The sequence below is a fragment of the Gobio gobio genome (genome assembly GCF_949357685.1).
Source record: "Gobio gobio genome assembly, chromosome: 6".
Taxonomy (NCBI): domain Eukaryota; kingdom Metazoa; phylum Chordata; class Actinopteri; order Cypriniformes; family Gobionidae; genus Gobio; species Gobio gobio.
In genome coordinates this window covers 60153903-60175620 of record NC_137102.1, presented here as the reverse complement: position 1 = coordinate 60175620, position 21718 = coordinate 60153903, and the positions used below count along the sequence as shown (strand labels likewise).

General features: G+C 39.8%; 2 protein-coding genes across 3 annotated transcripts in view; both read left to right on the top strand.

Moving 5' to 3' along the window:
* Positions 1-6465, top strand: part of mbd3a (methyl-CpG binding domain protein 3a) — a 28574-nt gene extending 22109 nt beyond the window's left edge. For both annotated transcript variants that reach the window (XM_079819906.1, XM_079819905.1), the window contains exons 6-7: positions 2050-2196; positions 5667-6465. In XM_079819906.1, coding sequence (XP_079676032.1) covers positions 2050-2194 — 145 coding nt within the window. In that variant the 3' untranslated portion in view covers positions 2195-2196; positions 5667-6465. The remainder of the gene's footprint in view (positions 1-2049; positions 2197-5666) is intronic.
* Positions 6466-8701: 2236 nt separating this feature from the next.
* On the top strand, positions 8702-17808 carry LOC307128152 (RNA-binding protein MEX3B). Its single transcript, XM_079819796.1, has 3 exons — positions 8702-8990; positions 9385-9831; positions 16033-17808. Exons 2-3 carry the CDS (start codon positions 9417-9419, stop codon positions 17331-17333), a joined length of 1716 nt encoding a protein of 571 aa, XP_079675922.1. The 5' UTR covers positions 8702-8990; positions 9385-9416; the 3' UTR covers positions 17334-17808.
* The last annotated feature ends 3910 nt before the right edge of the window (positions 17809-21718 follow it).

The window sequence follows — 21718 nt, the reverse complement described above, 5'->3', positions numbered from 1 at the left end:
TAATCCATCCATCTTTCTTTCTTTCTTTCTTTCTTTCTTTCTTTCTTTCTTTCTTTCTTTCCTTCTTTCTAACTAATCTTTCTTTCTTTCCTTCTTTCTAACTAATCTTTCTTTCCTTCTTTCTTTCTTTCTTTCTTTCTTTCTTTCTTTCTTTCTTTCTTTCTTTCTTTCTTTCTTTCCTTCTTTCTAACTAATCTTTCTTTCTTTCCTTCTTTCTAACTAATCTTTCTTTCTTTCCTTCTTTCTAACTAATCTTTCTTTCTTTCTTTCTTTCTTTCTTTCCTTCTTTCTAACTAATCTTTCTTTCTTTCTTTCTAACTAATCTTTCTTTCTTTCCTTCTTTCTAACTAATCTTTCTTTCTTTCTTTCTTTCTAACTAATCTTTCTTTCTTTCTTTCTTTCTAACTAATCTTTCTTTCTTTCTTTCTTTCTTTCCTTCTTTCTAACTAATCTTTCTTTCTTTCTTTCTTTCTAACTAATCTTTCTTTCTTTCTAACTAATCTTTCTTTCTAATATATCTTTCTTTTTTTCTTTCTTTCTTTCTTTCTAACTAATCTTTCTTTCTTTCTAACTAATCTTTCTTTCTTTCTAACTAATCTTTCTTTCTTTCTAATATATCTTTCTTTTTTTCTTTCTTTCTTTCTTTGTAACTAGTCTTTCTTTCTTTCTTTCTAACTAATCTTTCTTTCTTTCTAATATATCTTTCTTTTTTTCTTTCTTTCTTTCTTTCTAACTAGTCTTTCTTTCTTTCTTTCTAACTAATCTTTCTTTCTTTCTAATATATCTTTCTTTTTTTCTTTCTTTCTTTCTTTGTAACTAGTCTTTCTTTCTTTCTTTCTAACTAATCTTTCTTTCTTTCTAATATATCTTTCTTTTTTCTTTCTTTCTTTCTTTCTAACTAGTCTTTCTTTCTTTCTTTCTTTCTAACTAATCCATCTTTCTTTCTAACTAATCCATCCATCTTTCTTTCTTTCTTTCTTTCTTTATAATTCATCTTTCTTTCTTTCTTTCTTTCTTTCTTTCTTTCTTTCTTTCTAACTAATCCATCTTTCTTTCTAACTAATCCATCTTTCTTTCTAACTAATCCATCCATCTTTCTTTCTTTCTTTCTTTCTTTCTTTCTTTCTTTCTTTCTTTCTTTCTTTCTTTCTAACTAATCCATCTTTCTTTCTAACTAATCCATCTTTCTTTCTAACTAATCCATCCATCTTTCTTTCTTTCTTTCTTTCTTTCTTTCTTTCTTTCTTTATAATTCATCTTTCTTTCTTTCTTTCTTTCTTTCTTTCTTTCTTTCTTTCTTTCTTTCTTTCTAATTCATTCATCTTTCTTTCTTTCTAACTCATTCATCTTTCTTTCTTTCAACTAATCTATCTTTCTTTCTAACTAATCCATCCATCTTTCTTTCTTTCTTTCTTTATAATTCATCTTTCTTTCTTTATAATTCATCTTTCTTTCTTTCTTTCTTTCTTTCTTTCTTTCTTTCTTTCTTTCTTTCTTTCTTTCTTTCTTTCTTTCTTTCTTTCTTTCTAACTAATCCATCTTTCTTTCTAACTAATCCATCTTTCTTTCTAACTAATCCATCTTTCTTTCTAACTAATCCATCTTTCTTTCTAACTAATCCATCTTTCTTTCTAACTAATCCATCCATCTTTCTTTCTTTCTTTCTTTCTTTCTTTCTTTCTTTCTTTCTTTCTTTCTTTCTTTCTTTCTTTCTTTCTTTCTTTATAATTCATCTTTCTTTCTTTCTTTCTTTCTTTCTTTCTTTCTAACTCATTCATCTTTCTTTCTTTCAACTAATCTATCAATCTAACTTTAAACTTCTTCAAACTTTCTGGTCAGGCTTTCTCAAGCCAACTTAATTAGATATTTTCCCTGAATCGTGCAGCCCTAGTAAAATATATACCCCAACCCTAACTACAAAGAAAATGTATATTTTTTTTAAACCCAAATCCAAAATCTCATGAGTGGTTTAGTTTGAGTAAATGAGTAAATGTCTGTTGTTTTTTAGTTTGAATGTTCCTGAACGCTGTTGTTCTTCTTCCTCCACAGGAAGCAGGAGGATCTGGTGTACAGCGTGAGGAAGAGGCTGGAGGAAGCCCTGATGGCAGACATGCTGGCACACATAGAGGAAGCCGCCTGTGATGCTCAATCTCTGAAGGACGAGTCCAACGACGAGGAGATGGAGACGGTATAGCTGTAAGAGAAACCACTGATTCTTCACTCGGGGTCAGGGGTCACTCGAGGACCATCAGGCTTTTGCAATCGCTCTCTCGCTCTCTCTCTCTCTCTCCAATAACTCGCTGCATTAATAACTGCATTAGTCTTCTATCAGTGACTCAAGCCTCCATTAACAGCTTTAAAATGACGTTTTGGAACTAGCAAAAGAGCCGTTGGATGAGACGCGGAAAAAATAGTCCTACTCACAACAGCGATTTAAGTACAAAAACCAGACGAATCCCTTTAAATATATCATCGGATCGATGTCTTGAGGTGTGGTAACCGTAGTCTAAGCGGAATAATGGACTCCGGGCCGTTGAATTATTAGAGAAATAATGCACACCCGAGGTGGTGATGCGGTCACAACGCAAAGCGGAGTGTGCATTATTATTCCAATTATGAGGCAATTATTCCTTACTCATTCCAGCAATTGACCTATCGGTAAGCCCCGCCCCCCTTAGTTACTGTTGCTAACTCGGACAAACAAACGGAGTTGCTATATCTTGCAATGTGCAGCTGTCAGTGTGAAAACCTTATCCTGAGATGTTTTTGGACACAGAATGTAGCGTATATCCCGTCCGAATGATGGCCAAACTTTACTGATGGCTTTTTCACTCCAAAAAAATCATCGTAAGAGCTGAACAAACAAAGCAGAAGAAGTGCGCATTAACGTCTCATTCACAAACTCTCTCTCTCCGTTGCATTACCATTAACATACACAGCAAATTACACAAAAACACTCACACAACTAACAGTACACAAACATATACACAGAGCTTATGACTTTTCAGAGGTGCAGTTAATAACTGGTAACATTGTATCTGCAAAACAACTGCGATAAACTGCGTGCAAGCTCTTCCTTTCACTATAACACCCATCAAAATAAGAGTCCTTAGTAGGACAGATAATGTAGACCTTAAACATATCTCAAATTAAATTAATTTACATATAACCAGTTTAATATGGAGAGGCACTGAAATGTAGACCTTCGTGTTTTTGATCTACAGTGTGTTCGTTATTTCGGTTTGTATGTTAGCAGGGACTTTAATCGTAACTTAACGAGAATATGACAAACAGAAAATCCTCTCAGGAGTAGGGTTGGGAATCGTGAGAAATTTTCCGGTTCCGGTTCCGGTTCCGCCTAACGATTCCGATTCCGGTTCCATTAAATTATTAAACAAATTGTGGTAAAGGAAAAAGGCACAATACGCAACTCAAACAATCCATTTTGTGTTTATTACTTGCTCTAAAATTTATTTACAGGTTGGCAATGTCAAAAAAGTCCTGTACTGTACATATATTACAGTATTAATTAAGCCATTCTTGCAACACATTGTTTTTCAAATGAACACCTCTGAAATTGTCTTATTACATTTTATCTCTCTGTCTCTGAATAAAACCAAGTTATAAATTATATTTATTAGTTATATTTATTAATTAGTTGTATACCGGTATTAATTTAATAGTAATTCAGTTATTCAGTGAACTTGTAAATAATAAATTGCAATTCAGCATTACAAAGGTAATTGTGCCTAAACGCTTACCTAAACCATGGTGACTCAACGGTTGACAAAAAAAAAAAATATATATATATATATATATATATATATATATATATATGCCTTTCACTATAAATCTGGTATAAGCCCTGTGGCACTCTCTGCTGTAGCAAATGTTTTGTCAAATTGCTAGTGCAGCCTCCTTTGCATGTTATTAACTTTTCACGTGTTACATTTTGCTTCATTATCATTCATTCTTTGGAAATGAATCCATACTTGTGACTTTATCTTCGCTATGCTGGTGGTCAACGAGAAAATATCTGACGCAAAACCGTAAATGTGTAGCGCGAGGGCTTTCAGGCTGAACTGCGTTACACTCCTGGAAGCGGCAGGCAACGTAATTAATATTCATGATGAGGTGAGCCAGGGTTGCCAGGTTTTCACAACAAAACCCGCACAATTGCACAATCGCTTCAACCCGCGGACATGAAACACAGCCCGCGGCAACAGTGGAAAGCGGGAAAACCACGGACTTGGCAACACTGGCTGTCACTCGGATACGCTTCCAGCGCTTCGCACACACATTGCACCAGAACCGTTTTCGGAACCGAAACTTAGGAATTTCGCGCGGTTCTGGTATTTTTCAAAAATCATTTTCGGTTCTGCATAAGAACCGGTTCTCGGTTCCCAACCCTACTCAGGAGTCAGTGCTACAGTACCTCAGGCACGACATTTGAGTATTTTTGTAGCATAAACACCATCAAACCGATGAGAGCTTCGGATTTTCCAATGTTTCTCTATGGCGCTGAAGCCTTATGTGGCGTTCACACCGGACGCGATTCGCGCAAATAATTCGCGCGAAGGTGGACGCGTGTACATTTTGAGTTTACTCGCGCGAAACGCGCGTGACATTCACTGCACAACAGATGCGAATTCGCGTCATGGGCGGGGCTTCCGCCAGCGGCTCGTCTCGTTGTGAATGGCTGACATGGGCTGTGTTTACACGTCTTTTTTTTTTTTTAAATCTACTGTTAATGTGTGACAACGTAGTTTTTAAGACTTTTTCAGTCGATAATGTAGTTGTTTAAAGCTGTGGTTTATTTATATAAAGAGTGCCTATTTGAACATTTTATCTGCCGTTGTCGGAGTTGTGAGCTCCAGTGGATCAGCGGCGCTCAGCGTTCGTCAAAGCCGGCGAGAGCAACCTTTCCTCGGCCAGTTCTTCTGCCGCTGCTCTGATGTCTCTGTGACGGCTCAAGCTATAATTCGTCTTGTAACGGCCGATATTTGCTCTCATGGATCTATAATTTGTTCCCTGGCAAATCGTTCAGACTGAGGGCAAAGAGAAGTTTCATTACTTTATATTTTTAGGCTATAACTGTACGTTGCAGTTGTAACGTTAACCGACTAGCACTGACTTTGAATGTTTGACTGCATTGTTTGCTTTATTTCATGTATAGCTTGTTATACATTACTTATACTTTTGTATTATTGATCAAACATAAACTTGCATTTAACAAAAAGAGACTGGGTTGTGTTTCATGTCATTTAATGTTATCACAGTGATAATCATATTGTCTGAACCAGATATTAATATACAGATTTTCTCCTCATTGTTGTCACTACTAGAGCAAGCTCCTGATTGGTTAACGCGGCGCGAAATATCCGCCAAAGTTCAGATTTTTCAACTTGAGCGAATCGCGCGTTCAAAACGCCTCAATCGCGCGAATCGCGCCGCAGAATGCCATTTCGCATCTCTGCATTGACTTAACATGTAAATCACTCGCGCGAATCGCGTCCGGTGTGAACGCAGCATGAAGATGTCCGAGTTCCGGTCCCAGCGCAACTGATACTCAACTGCTATTGGCTCATCTGCGTTCGAGGGGAGGGGCTTACCGATAGGTCAATTGTATTGTAACTCTCTCTCTCTCTCTGTGTGTGTGTGTGTAGGGAAGCGGCTGGCGACGGGAATGACCTGGATGACAGTATTTTCCCTCCCCACAAACCCAAAGACTCAGAGCTGATCCCTATGCAGAAACACGCCCTCTCTTCCTGCCACTGTGAAACTTCCCGATGTCCCGAACGCCTCAGCCGAGTTTATAGAAGTAAACATCGCCCGCTCTATTTCTGTACGAGTTTGGGCTTTGGCTCCTCCTCCTCGTGTGTTCATCGGGTTCGAGTGAGGTTTCAGCGCGTCAGGGGTTTTATGGTCAGACGTTGTAAGCTAATTTCTGTCAGATCATGCGGTTTTACACACTTTTTCGTTTTTTACACAAGCAAAATGCCATGTTTTTATGACTAATAACTTGGAAATAATGTACTAGTTGTGCGCATGGTGTGTGTTCGCTGGTACAGATGTGGTGCTTCCCCTGGTTTTTAACGTTTGTTACAGTGAGCCGTAGACATAAGCTTTACATTGGTGCTTTTACACCCCCCTCGATCCATTGACAGATGACGTTCAACATTAAATTAAAGAGGTTTTGTGATGATTTATTATTATGATTATTATTGTGGAGCTGCGGTTGAATTCATGATCTTGATTTCGCTTCTCCACAGCCCAGGTTGACTCGATTAGATGATCATGTTTTGTCTTCAACACGATTGGTCGTGATGTCATGTTTGAGATGTGGAGGTGGTTTTGTATGTCCTTTATTTTGCAAGAAAATTTGGATCATATTTTTGAGGATGCAACACTTGTAGCTGAAGGATCATTTTGTATACTTGGCAAATAAAAGTCTTTCAACACGTCAACATGCGCATGCTTTCTTTACATGAGTGTGTGTGTGTGTGTGAGAGAGAGATTGTGTGTGTGTATGAAAGTGTGTAAGAGATTGTGTGTGAGAGAGATTGTGTGTGTATGAGGGTGTGTGAGAGATTGTGTGTGTATGAGGGTGTGTGAGAGATTGTGTGTGTATGAGGGTGTGTGAGAGATTGTGTGTGTATGAGGGTGTGTGAGAGATTGTGTGTGTGTATGAGGGTGTGTGAGAGATTGTGTGTGTGTGAGAGATGTGTGTGTGTGTGTGTGTGAGAGAGAGATTGTGTGTGTATGAGGGTGTGAGTGAGATGTGTGTGTGTGTGTGTGTGTGAGAGAGAGAGAGATTATGTGTGTGTATGAAAGTGTGTAAGAGATTGTGTGTGGGAGAGTGATTGTGTGTGTGTGTGAGTGAATGAGTGTCTGAGAGTGTGTGTCTGAGATTGTGTGTGTGTGTGTGTGTGTGTGAGAGAGATATTGTGTGTGTGTGTGTGTGTGTGTGAGAGAGAGAGATGGTGTGTGTGTGTGTGAGAGAGAGAGATGGTGTGTGTGAGAGAGATTGTGTGTGTGTATGAAAGTGTGTAAGAGATTGTGTGTGTGGGAGAGTGCTTGTGTGTGTATGAGGGTGTGAGAGAGATTGTGTGTGTGTGAGCGAGAGAGAGAGATTGTGTGTATGAAAGTGTGTAAGAGATTGTGTGTGTGGGAGAGTGCTTGTGTGTGTATGAGGGTGTGAGAGAGATTGTGTGTGTGTGAGCGAGAGAGAGAGATTGTGTGTGTGTGTGTGTGTGTGTGTGTGTTTGTATGAGGGTGTGAGAGAGATTGTGTGTGTGTGTGAGCGAGAGAGAGAGATTGTGTGTATGAAAGTGTGTAAGAGATTGTGTGTGTGGGAGAGTGCTTGTGTGTGTATGAGGGTGTGAGAGAGATTGTGTGTGTGTGAGCGAGAGAGAGAGATTGTGTGTGTGTGTGTGTGTGTGTGTGTGTGTGTGTGTTTGTATGAGGGTGTGAGAGAGATTGTGTGTGTGTGAGGGTGTGAGAGAGATTGTGTGTGTGTGAGCGAGAGAGAGAGATTGTGTGTGTGTGTGTGTGTGTGTGTGTGTTTGTATGAGGGTGTGAGAGAGATTGTGTGTGTGTGTGAGCGAGAGAGAGAGATTGTGTGTATGAAAGTGTGTAAGAGATTGTGTGTGTGGGAGGGTGTGAGAGAGATTGTGTGTGTGTGTGTGTGTGAGAGAGAGAGAGTTTGTGTGTATGAGGGTGTGAGAGAGATTGTGTGTGTGTGTGTGTGTGTGTGTGTGTGAGAGAGAGAGAGTTTGTGTGTATGAGGGTGTGAGAGAGATTGTGTGTGTGTGTGTGTGTGTGTGTGTGTGTATGAGGGTGTGAGAGCGAGAGATTGTGTGTGTGAGAGTGTGTAGCCTATAATAACTGCTGAGTTGGCCCTTTTGTTGACAATTAATTTTCATTTTAAGGTTTTTGATGAAGTCTCTTAAGCTCATCATGGCTGCATTTATTTGATATGTAATATTGTATGTAGTCATTGCTGTCAAATTCAAATTCATGAATGTAAATCATACAATATTGCCAAAGCTAGGAATATATGAACATAAATAATACATATATGAACATAAATAATGATATATTATTTAATATTAATGATGATAATAAACATCAATATAATAGAGGAAAATATTGTCACTTCTTATCGATTTAATGCGTCCTTGATTAATACAAATATGAATTTCTTCAATTTCTTAAAAAAATATATATAGATATGTTAATTATATAGATATGCTAATACGTATTAATATTAAGTAAAAGACGTTTTAACCATATATATATATATTTATTTATTTTAAATGGCCATATATTATTGAAATATTTATTAATTTTGGAAGAAATACTCGCTCCAGAAGCGCAGCGCGTGGCCTTTGAACCCATTGTTGTGCGCCGGGTGACGTCAGCGTCGTGTGAGCGAGACGGTTGGGAGAGAGAGAGAGAGAGAGAGAGAGAGAGAGAGAGAGAGAGAGAGAGAGAGAGAGAGAGAGAGAGAGAGAGAGAGAGAGAGAGAGAAACGAGAGAGAGAGAAACGAGAGAGAGAGAAACGAGAGAGAAACGAGAGAGAAACGAGAGAGAGAAACGAGAGAGAGAGAGAGAGAGAGAGAGAGAGAGAGAGAGAGAGAGAGAGAGAGAGAGAGAGAGAGAGAAACGAGAGAGAGAGAGGAGCGTGGCGTGCGTCTGCACACACAGACAGACAAAGACGGCGGACCGGAGGAACGGGATAAAGCGCGTTATTCCCCTCTCGCGTGAAAACGGACAGAAAACAATGAGCCGAGCGGCGCCGAGGCGGGACGCGTGAATCTACCGCGCGCTGGAGTTTGATTTTCTTTTACCGCGGATGCTTTTAAAACGGACTTTTTCCTCCAACCGCCCCCCAACAATTAGCAGCTCCGCTAGCGGTTAGCATCATCATCACCTCATCCTCCAGAAAACACGAGATAAGAGCGGCGAGCGGCGCGGGAGGACATAAGGTGAGGCTTCCGTCTCTGCGTCTAACGCGACTTTCTTTTCCGCCGGGCTCCGTGACGCCCGGTTTGATTGCCCGCGTGGCGCGCGGCGGAGATCACAAACAAAGGCGACAATGTGACTGATCATCTCCGGCTAGCGCCGCGGCTAACAACAACAACACTCCGCGTCCAACGGACATATCTCTCTTCAAACTCGCATTCAAAGTTTAAATGTCAGTTTAAATTTTAAACTGATTTGGTGTCGCGGGGACGCGCGTAACTGTATTTAGACGGCAAGAAATCCAGCCGTTGGGAGAGTGAAACGCGCGCAGCCGAAACAATACAGACAAAGGAGCGCGAGTGTGTGTGTGTGTGTGTGAGATGCTTTGAGTGACTTCTCGTGTGTGTTCTCCTCTAGGTCGGGTGTCTGATGCCCACGCGGGGGTTACTATGCCCAGTCCCTTGTTTCACCCTGACATTATGGATCACGAGATGGTTGTGAGCAGCGCGGCCCGCGAGAGCGAGCACGAGCCCCGGGACGAGCACCATCAGGAGGCTCTGCGCTTCGCCCTGGATCAGCTGTCAATCATGTCGATGGAGAAGAGCGACTGTCTGGACGGGGAGAACGGGAACGTCGGTTACGTCGACCTGCAGATGCTCGAGCACTCGAACGGCTCGCGGGAATCGCCCGGCTCGTGCTCGCCCTCCCCGGAGTACTACGGCGGCTCGGGCGGCGGCGGGTACCCGCACTCCTCCTCCATCCTCGGGGAACAAAGCTCGGTGCTCCGCAAGAGAAGCGTCAACATGACCGAGTGCGTGCCCGTGCCCACGTCAGAGCATGTGGCGGAGATCGTCGGCAGACAAGGTGATTATTTACTAAACAACAGAGAGAAAAAAACACCTCCAATGCTTTAATATTTCTCAAATGCATTGCATTTATAGTTTATAACCTCTTGGAACACACACAGATAATGCCAATTGCATGCAAATTACCCCTCGCAACGCGTTTGAACAAAAGAAAAGCATCGCAAGTAATCATTTGCATGCAATTGGCATTATTTGTGTGTGTTCCACGAGGTTATAAACAATGCATGTGAACATTAATCGTGTGTGAGATGAACTGGCAGATGCATAGAAGGATCATCACTTTTAATAGTGTTATTAATATCTGAGATTTTAATATATAATAGGAAAAAAAAACACTTCCAATGCTTTATTATTGCTCAAATGCATTGCTTTTATGGTGTATAATCTCGCGGAATAATGCCAATTGCATGCAAATGACAACTTGCGATGCTTTTCTTTTGTTCAAACGCGTTGCGAGTAATCATTTGCATGCAATTGGCATTATTCCGCGAGATTATACACCATAAAAGCAATGCATTTGAACATTAATCGTGTGTGAGATGAACACTTTTGTGTGGCAGATCACTTTTAATAGTGTTATTAATGTCTGAGATTTTAATATTTACTCAGATTCAGATTTACTCAGACATAAACAATGCAAATGCATCAGAAATATGAGCGCGTGTTATTGCATTTGTGCGGTTTTGTGTTGTTTTGACCATCTCTAGTGTGGATGTTGTTGTTGGTGGAGGAGGGGTGATGGGTGGAGGAGATGGAGGAGGGGGTCTAGCTCCAAACCAGACAAAAGAGCCCCGTCGCACTGTCTGCCGATTATTGATCTGTGATCGCGTTCGCTTGACGCGCAGGGGTCACGCGAGGATATGAGTTATGCAAGTACACAGGGCCTCTGGGCGCGCGTGCGCGCCGTCTCGTGCACGCGCCCGCTGTATACATTCATCCGAGGTTGTGCGTTGTTGTTGCGCGTTGTTACACGCGATGCAAATACGACTTCATGCGAGCGGCGCGAGGGTTTGCCATTGTTCTCTTTGTTTGAAACGCCATGCGTTCGGGCTGCCGCTGTGACGTCACCGAGCACGCGCGCCATTGGCTGAGGGACGCGAGCGGATTTAAAGGAACAGTGCGCCTGTGCGCGTGCGCGATAACAATGAAAACATGAGACCGACGCGCGTGTGTTTCAACTCTTCATTTTGCACTTTATTATTAATGTAGGCGTCCGTTTGAGGAATGATCGTTTAAAATGATGGCTTTTTTGTGGCCATTAACTTATTGATTAATTATATACTGGAATTATTACGTGCATGTTTACAGATGTGTTTTTATTTAACTGTTTGTTTGTACTTATTGAAATTAATTATTAAAAGTACAGAGCCTGTCAAAAGCTCATCTTCATATTTCTTTTTTATAGCATATTCACTGAAACAATAACATAATGTGACCTGGTTATGCACTTTATGATTTATAACTGTAATTGGCTTTATCAATAATATACTGGAATTATTGATTCAATTATTATATATATATATATATATATATTGGCCTAAAATAAATCTCTTACCTCCTTTGTGAATTAATTTAAATAGTCCTGTGGTGTTTTATTTATTTCATAAATGATAGATAGAAATACCCTATAGTCTATTAAAATAAGCTCATAAAATGTTAATTTAAGTCATTATTATTTTTAATTAATTTAATTAAATAATTTCTTAATGATTCCTTCAAAAACTGTAACATGCTACTACTAATTAATAATAATTAATGTTATATACCCAAGTATATAAATATAAATAAATATAAATAAGTAATATAAATAAATAAATAATGTGGGCATTATTTATATATTTGGGCATTATTTATTTGATTTATACCCTTATGATGATTAATAAAGTGTCACTATTATACATTTATGCATATGCTTTTATCCAAAGTGACTTGCATTGCATTTAAGCTACACATTTTACATGTTGTCAGTTCTTGCTTTCCCTGGGAATCGAACCCATGACCTTTGCTCTCTTTGAGCCACAGGAAAGCCATAATCTTTATGATAATTTATTTTAAATTAGTCATGTGGTGTTTTTTTTTATTTTATTAGATGTACCATATATTCTATTAAAATATTTTATTAAAAGTAATTTCTTCATGTGATCTCCATGATTCCTTTTAAAACTGTAGCATGCTACTACTAATTCATTATATTAATTATTATTAATAATTAATGTTATATACCTAAGACATTTAATAAAAAACAAGTTAAAAGTTTATGTAGATTGTGGTTAATTTGCAAATATTTATTTGGGCATTATTTATTTGATTATACACTGTGATGATTGAAAACCTGTCACTATTATTGGCCTTGAATATGTGTTTTTTTTTTGTTTTTTTAATTATTGTAAAAAAGATAGACATACCATGTAGTCTATTATAATAAAGAAGCTCATCAAAAAAACTGTAGCCTGCTGCTACTAATTAATAATAATTAATATAATTGATTATTTTCAATTATTTTTTTAGTGAGTGCGTTAATAAAAACTGTATATTCTGCATAATTTTACTATAAATAGTTTTGAATTAAAGCATGGTACGCCTGAAATCATTAGATTTTTGTTGCGATATGCTATGATAAATTTGAGCATGAATATTTATTCTTATTTGAGTTTCATGGAACATTAGGTCATGAATATAAATATAAAATATCATTTTTTTCTCTTTTTTTTTTCTTTTTTTTTTTTCTCATTTTGCAAACCGATATTGATCCTTAAATCCCAAGAATCGATTGGTCCATCCTGTTCTTGGTTGAATGAACGGGAATTGTAGCTCCTCCAATCCAATAAATCCCAATATTCTTTGTGCTTTATTATTATTGATATGACACAGTCTCAGATTTCAAATTACGCCCATTTTATTGCGAAATTCTATATATATATATATATATATACCGTTTTGTCACCGTTTAATGCTCCTCCTCCGCTTGAACACCAGTTACAACGTGAAATAAACATGAATGAGCATCTGAAAGTGTGTTAAAAGATACAGGACAACTTACTGAAATCCATATCATATAATTTAATCGGCCAGTGTTTCAACCGCAGAAGGATGTAAAACAGCTTGTAAACAATGTCATCTAACGTCATATAAACTCCATAAACTCATTAGTCAGCTAGAAAAAATGAACTCCAGAGATGAGCATTTTGATAAATATATGCACCGTATTCCATATTCATCATAATTTTTAATGTTCTTCAATATTTAATGCATGTTTGAATGAATCCGTCAAGTTATGACAGCCACCATTTAAATGTTAATATTTCAAAACTAATTGGACTAGAAATTTTATTATGTAATTGTAAAGTATTATTATTATTAGTATTAGTTAGTATTATAACTTATTATAAAAAAAAAAACATCCTTGAGTGTGATTTAAGTGTTTGTATGCAAATTTAATTTGAACCTTAAATATTACAGTAATGTAGTACCTAGGTTTGGGTACCGAACTCGGTACTTTTAAGGGCACAGACCGAATTAAGTCGGTACTACCGAGAACAGATTCACATTAAATCAAGCGGCACCAAATGTCGGTACCTGAGATCGCATCTGGTGATATAGACCATAGACTGTAAAAAAATATGGACGACGCGACTCCATTGACTTCCGCTGACCAAAGTTGAAGCTTTCATAGGCCCGTTCACGGCGCTGACATCTTGGGACCGAGTCTGCGCAGTAGCGATCTCGGGACCGGAGTTGCGCAGTAGAGAACAGGAAGTAGAGGCGCGATTATCAAAAGCCCGCCCACACTCTCACAGATGCAGAACAATTAATTATGTTGGTGTGAAATAAACAGTTATGGAAGTGTAGAAATGAAAGCTAAAGCTCCAATCTCCTCCCAAAAATCCAGAAAAAAGTCCGTTAGTGCCTCAGTGACAACTTCACTCAGAGAAGCCGTCAATCTCAGCTGTCAATCATGACGTCACACCCCCGTTTTTATAGCATCAAATAACTCACTAAAACTAAACTTATTTAAAAAACGAACACTTGAAATGAAATTATTGTAATAAAAACTGCCTATAATGACAGAAACCATCTTTAGGAAACAATTATTTGAAGTGTAATTAAATTGTTTAGTGTGTCTCGCGCCCATTCTAATACATGGAGAGGCGGGGTTTAGGAGCTGTACTGGGACCGGCCACCGGGGGGCGATCGAGGCGCGAAAGCTTCAATTTCTGACTGGAGCACTACAGGCTTGATATAGACGAGTGTGTGTGAATATTAAACCGCAAAAAGACCATTAAAATACGATTCATGCGTGTCTCTGTGCAAATGAATGCCATAGACGCGCGGTTTACCACACACACACACACACACACACTCAGAATCGTGTGTGACGGTCGCATGTTTCCATCTCTGCCTCTCATATGAGGACATGAACGCACGGACTAACACTAATGTAATAATAATAAAAACTTTAATTTTGAGTTTTTGTTCTTTTCTAAATTTTAACCATATAAAGCTCAGCTGAGCAGCACTTTGTTTGACAAAAAAAGTTTAATTAAATTAAAAGATAAGTTAAATGAATGTCTTATATCTTCATTTGATTACCATAAAATACATAACACATAATTTGTGGGAAATCTTTTCATAGAAATTAAATTAAAAAGAAAAAATATGGTTGTTTTTATGAATTAAATTAATTAGCTAGTAGCCTAATATTTGCTAGTAAATATTACAGTAATCAAGCATGACAGACGAGGGCAGCTCTGGCATAATGTCAATAACACTTTTATAAATGACTTACAGGTTCTTTACAGTTATTGATGTAAACATCCCGAAAGTACAGAAAAAAGGTACCGTTGGGTACTGGTACCAAATTTCCGGTACTGGTATCGATACCAGTTAAAATGTGAACGGTACCCAACCCTAGTAGTGCCAACTGACAGCCATCAGAAAACTAGCTATGCGCTGCATCTGATATATATCCACAAAAATCAGAATTGAATCTAGAATCCCTAGTTGGGATGGCTCGATACCACAATTTAGTCTTCGGTACGGTACCACAATCTAATACCGAAGTACCGATATTAAATCGATACCACACACGGTCTGAATTTTGGCGCGGGTATTGCGCATAATTTCACTCACTCTCGCAGGTTTTAGGTTTATAAAGCGGGAAATTACCGCAAATGTTTATTATTAAATGAATCAACAAAGATTATCAAATCAGTCTTTTGGAAACTTTCTTGTGCAAAGTAATTTCAGCAATACACTTCTCTAGCTCTCAAAATGAGCAAATTGCTTCTAGCTTCAAAAGACATCGCACATGCACTATAGCAGTCTGCGCGCTCCGATTCAAAACTTATGCTTTCGTTTCGGGACAGCTGACGGAAATCACTACCCATGTCTTTTTAAACCTCGCCAATTTGAACATGCGAGCGATTTTATAGCATTTCGTCATACATGGTATGGGAGCTCTCTGAGAGAGTTTTCTTTGCGCTCATGCCAACAACAAACACACAAGCCTAAAGAGCTCGCGCATTCCAAATTAAGTAGTTTTTCCTTAGTCAAATACACACAAAATTATGTCAAAAATGTCCATCTTTAGTGAGTCGTCACTTAAACACAGTTGGTTATGTCTTATGCGAATATAGTGCAATAGTATGCGTGCAAATATTATGAAATCTAAACATCACTGGTTGAAACGAACGCTGGAGAATTCATTATATTTAAACGATACGATCTTATGTATGTGCGTTGACGAGTGTTAAAATAAAATAAATGTCTAAATTAGATCGTTAGAATTATGCACTCACTTGTCGATCTCTTAATATCTTACAAGTCAGGAATGAAGTGACGATGCTTGGCAAGGTTTGATGGTTCTTCAGCAGTTTTATAAGCAAAGTAATTCCAAATTTCACGTCTACTCTCTTTATTAACTCCTTTTGGGCGTGTTGAGTGAGATTCAACTGCTGTATTTATTTTGTTCCTCTATGGCACCACATTTGCTGGTTTCGCGTCAGTTTGGGTAGCGCACTGCCATCTTGCGGTGAACTTCGGAACAGCTGCATATACAGAAATGAGCAAAATAATGATATCGTACTGTTTGAAATAAAATATATACCGGTATTTTCCCAGTACACCGAGTAAAACCGAATGAATGCTTCTGCTTCAACAATGCACCATCTTTAATGTTCTTCTCTGGTTGTTTCGGCAGGTTGCAAGATCAAAGCGTTGCGAGCGAAAACGAACACCTACATCAAAACCCCGGTGAGAGGAGAAGAGCCGGTGTTCATCGTGACGGGCCGGCGGGAGGATGTGGAGATGGCCAAGCGTGAGATCATCTCAGCGGCCGAGCACTTCTCCATGATCCGAGCCTCGCGCTGCAAAGCGGGCGCCAGCGGCACCGCCACGAGCGGGTCACTCTCCGGCCCGCCCAACCTCCCGGGCCAGACCACCATCCAGGTGCGCGTCCCCTACAGGGTCGTGGGGCTAGTGGTGGGACCCAAAGGAGCCACGATCAAACGCATCCAGCAGCAGACGCACACCTACATCGTGACCCCGAGCCGGGAGAAAGACCCGGTGTTCGAGGTCACCGGGATGCCGGAGAACGTGGACCGCGCGCGCGAGGAGATCGAAACGCACATCACGCTCCGAACGGGCGCATTCGTCGACCTCCAAGGCGATAATGACTTCCATAGTAACGGGACGGATGTGAGTTTAGAGGGGCTCGGGGCGCTTGGGTTCGGCGGGGCGCTTTGGTCGCGTGCGACTCATTCTGCACCACCACCGCCGTCATCGCATTCCTCACGCAAAATGTCCTTATCCAATGGCGCGGAGTCGTTTTCCGGCGCGCGGCGCGCGCAAGATGGCGGGAGCCCCACAAGCCCCTTCAGCACGAGTAGCACGGGCGGAAGCTTCTCATTCGCCGGCGAATCCACTCCAAATGTCCCGCCGACATCCGAAGATTTGGGGTTTGAGTTCGGCGCGGCTAACATCTGGGCACCGTTCGCTAACGGCGCGAAGCAGCCGGTTCGCCGTAACAGCAGCGGGCTCAGCGGCGGCGCGGTGACGCCGCGTTTATCGCCCGACCCGGATCACCCGCTCGCCCGCCGCGCCCAAAGCGACCCCCTCAGCGCCCTCTCCTGGCTGCAGACGGGCGGAGGAGGCGGGTCGTTCTCCGGCGGGAGCAGCAGCAGTAGCGGCGGGAGCACCACCGGTTACTCGTCCTGCTCCGCGTCTTCGCTCCCGGGTGGCTCGCCAACGGATTCCGAAGGCGGGGGAAGCGGCGCGGGCATCGCCTCCACCATGTTGGGTCGCCTCAAAGCAGGCGCTCTGGCTGGGATGGTGCCTCGGGATTGTTACGTGTGCTGCGAGAGTGAAGTAACGGCTGCACTGGTCCCGTGCGGGCACAACCTCTTCTGCATGGACTGCGCCGGGCAGATCTGCCAATCACAAGAGCCCGAGTGCCCCGTATGCCACATTCCCGCCACACAGTGCATCCGGATCTTCTCCTAAAACTAGAGTAATTATTAGATATGACACTATTCAGATTACAACAATAAGACGAAACTCAAGTACTTGCGTAATCTTAGCCGTTTGTGTTCACTTTTTCTACTCGCAGATATTTTTACGCTGCACTTTTGTCTAAGGCATTTGTTTTTAAGAGCGCCGCGTCGTTTTTTAAATTATTTTTTAAAGATGTTGTCGTTTCTGTTTTTTTTAAATGCAGTCGACAGCGGCGGCGTAAAACGCAAGACTGCGTTCATTTAGACCAAAACACACGAGAGACGTTGATGTAACACTTAATATTTATACGTATCTGACGTACTAGTGGATGTGGAATCTGATAGAATAGTACATGTTATAAATATCATAACCGTTGCCACACTACCTTAAAGGAACCGGTTTTAGAAATAGGGCTTGTTCTACTTCTTTCCTAGATTTAGATATGTGGGCAAATGCATTGTTTTAGTTAGCTTAGCTTAGCTTAGCTTAGCATAATGAATGGAATCCTATGTTGCCAGCTAGCAAGTCCCGAGTAAAAGTGATCCAAACACCTAATTACTAATTACAAATAGCGATGCGGATTAAGACTAGGCGATTTTCCTAGGCTGATTTTAACTTGGGACTATATTAGGGCGAAGCACTGCTACTTGGGCGTAGAGATATCTCTGGGAATTCATGTGTTGCGTGATATCTCTGCGCCCAAGTAGCAGTGCTTCGCCCTAATAGTCCCAAGTTAATATCAGCCTAGGAAAATCGCCTAGTCTTAATCTGCATCGCTATTTGTACTCGTTGTGAATACACAAGCCACAATACGATTTTTTTGGGGGGTCACTTTTACTCGGGACATGCTAGCTGGCAACATAGGATTCCATTCATTATGCTAAGCTAAGCTAGCGGCGAAACTAAAACAATACATGCACTGAGACAAAAATGCATTTGCCCACTCATCTAAATGTAGGAAAGATGTTGAATAAGCCCTATTTCTAAAACCGGCGGAGTGTTTCTTTTAAAAACATTTAGCTCCTTGATGTTTTAAGGACGAGCGGCACATCCCATAGCGTTCGGCCCACATCCGGCCCACATCTGGTTAGCCGGATCTGGGATGTTAGTTAGTTCGTTCCACCAATCCACACTCCTGAAACAGGGTCGAAACATGGGCGTGTGGAGACTTCATCTGTTGTGAACGGCGCCCTCTATCAAGAGGTCTGTGTAAGTGTACTCGAATGTTGTGTGTGTGTGTGTGTGAGCGCTTTTTGTGCACTGCGACACATTGAAATGTTCTCTCGCTGGAGTAAAAAGTGTCTTCCGGCCCTCGTAAAGAGGTTAAAGCGTTCCCGCACTTAGCCTGTGAAGGGGATGAATCTGTAGGTTTTTGAGTGACAAGCCATGAATTCACACACTCTTAAGGGCTTCCGGTTACACACTACACACTTCAGGTCATCCCGCGTTTATCCCAACGCTAATAAACAGTCCCGACTGAGTCCGTGTGGCAGCTAAATCACGCAGGGCTTCCGTAGTTTCGCCGCGGGACGTCTCCACATCTCGTTTTTGTTCAGTTATCGTTGGGTTTGCATGATTTGTACAGTTTTCTAGAACTCGTTTTGAAGATTAAACATGATTGATGGTGCCTTGGCGGTGAAACTCGCCGTCGAGAAACGAAGATTGTGCCGAATTTTCTCCGCTCTTCCTGCTTTGTGAGTCGCTCCGGACGAGTGTTTGTGAATCTGAGCCGGTTTTTCCCCAGAATCTGATTCCGTGTGACTGGTTTAAAGGTACAGGTGTGTGTGTGTGTGTGTGTGTGTGTGTGTGTGTGTGTGTGTGTGTGCGCGGTCGGTGAGTTTTCGGGATCAACACCACAGACCTGACGTTAAATCGTTTGCTTTCCAACAGGGTTGGCCAATCTCAGGCATCGGAACGAAAACAAACACCGTTTTTTCCCATGATTCATTTCTCCTCTCCTTTCCGTTTCGCTTGAATCCTTTTTGTACGCCGAACCAAAAGTTATTTCAATAAGACTTTCAGGCCTAATTGTAAATATCCTGAATACAATCATTGGGATTTGTTTTCGAAAAGTACAACTTAATGTAGTTTTTAAAACATGTATCATTTTATTTGTAAGTTAAACTCTGCATGTCTTGAAGCCATGAGGCGTTAGCTAATAATTTTCTAGAAAAGACAAAAAAAAAAAACGACGACTTTTTTACACATTTTATTTTTACAATTCATTTGCTTACCTTGACATAAATATCCCAGATTATAATGTGACCCTTTTATTACAGCAAATTTATCTTTATTTTCCATATTTCTGTTCTCCTGTGTGCAACATATAGGCAATTTATAACAAAATGAGAAAATTATTGAAGAAATTTAAAATTGAAATATATTTTATTTGAAAGTTTATGGACCTTTTAACCGTGAGCTGGAACAATTGTATACACGTATCATTTGAGCTGACTTGACGGTTATAAGAAATGTATCAAGAGTTTTATTTTTTATGCTTCTTTAATAAAATCTTGTTTTTTTGTTTTCGTTTTTGTACTGTAAAACAATAAACCTTTGTATCTGTGTCTTCATTTCCGTGCGCAGTGATCTTAAAGGTGTGTGTGTGATGTTTAATCGTGACTTGCATTCAAAATCATAAATATTTTAACTCTTTTTTTATTTTATAAATTGCATTTAATATTTTGTATTCCCAAAAATACTTAATGATAGTTGAAAAACGAGTCGAAATTAATTTCCGTTTCTGTAAAACTAACAAATTAAGAAATGGGAATAAAAATATTCTTAAAGGTGCAGTGTGTAAGTTGTGGTGAAGTTGTGAATCCCTCCCTTTCGGAGCACAGAGAAACTATGGTGGCTGACATAGGACAAACATGTCATCATCTGAGACCGCAGAGAGGAGCTAGCGCTTTATAGAGAAGTTTGTCCCTTTAGGGCTACCATAGAAACATGGCGGCACAAAATGGCGGCCTCACTGTAAGGGACCCGCGGTGTGTGTAGATGGAAACGGCTCATTCTGAAGGAATAAAAACATAATGGTTCATTATGTAAGGTCTCTATAAACCACTGGAAACATAGTTATGTATATTATATTGCATTTCTGTTAATAGATCCACATGAATACTACACTGCACCTTTAAATGAAATTTTTTTTAACAAAAAGTTACGAATTTGATCATTTCTTGATCACCACAGAAAATAATTGACTCGTTTTTCATCTTAATGTTAAGTATTTTGAGGAATATTTAAAAAAAAAACAATCTATAATGCATTTTTGTTTTAAATATTAACACAAGTTTGAAATGCTTGTACTAAATTTTAGTTCAATAATGTTTTTTACTTTATATTTTATGGTGCTAAATTATATTTATGCAGTTGTAATCCATTTATTCACCTTCACACTAAACAACAGTACACCAATGTTAAAATGAACCACATTAAACATCTAATTTAAATGAGCTTTTTCTAGTAAAAATCACTATACGATGACCTTTGACCTTAGTAGCACTCATAACTTTTTGTATTTTTACTTTTTCCCCTATCGTTCCAAAACAAAGACCTTTTCATATGTTACAAAAATAATGCCTTGGGATGCATTTGTCACTATATTTTGACAATTTTGAGTTTATTAAAAGACATTCAGTTTCTCCACTGATGCAGGTTTTTAATAAGAAACACAGAGTCAGGTGATCATTATTGTTTTAATAGGAAGCAAATGCTGCAGTAATCCACTATCATCCTCTTTAAGAACAATCAAAATGGTTAAAAAGGAAAATTAGAAACATCCCCGGTATAAAAACACCCACTCATGCGAAGTCCTTGAACATCAGAGACATTATTCACAAGCTCTTCTTTTGGAAACAGTGAAAGAGGAAACTCCATCGGATCCGTCAGTCTGTGGCAGGTTCACATTGAGACACGTGCTGGCACGATTTACTGGGTTTCCCATCATGCACTTGGTTTTATTCACAGCGTCTGCGGGCATGCATGCATGCATATGAGTCTCTTCATGCCCGTTTGTGCTTCAGCGTGTGTGTGTGTGTGTGTTTTAAATCACGTCTCTCTCTAATGTCAAGGCTCGTGTGAATCCACATTAAACGGCTGTGTTTGGTTTCAGAGGAACTCGAGCCGTGATTTTAAAGCTTGTTTGAAAAAGAAACCGTATTTCCTACAACACGCTAAACATGCTGCTCTTAAAGTCCACATACAATGGTGTAACGGAAACAAGGGCTATTAGCGTTAACTAAAACCACACAAACATTTTCATTACTTTAAATAAAATATATTTTAAATATATAATTTATTCCAGCTAGTTGCTAATAAAAATGACAAACACTACTACATTACTAAATGAAAAAATAAACAATCTAATTCCAAATGAGCAAAAACAATAA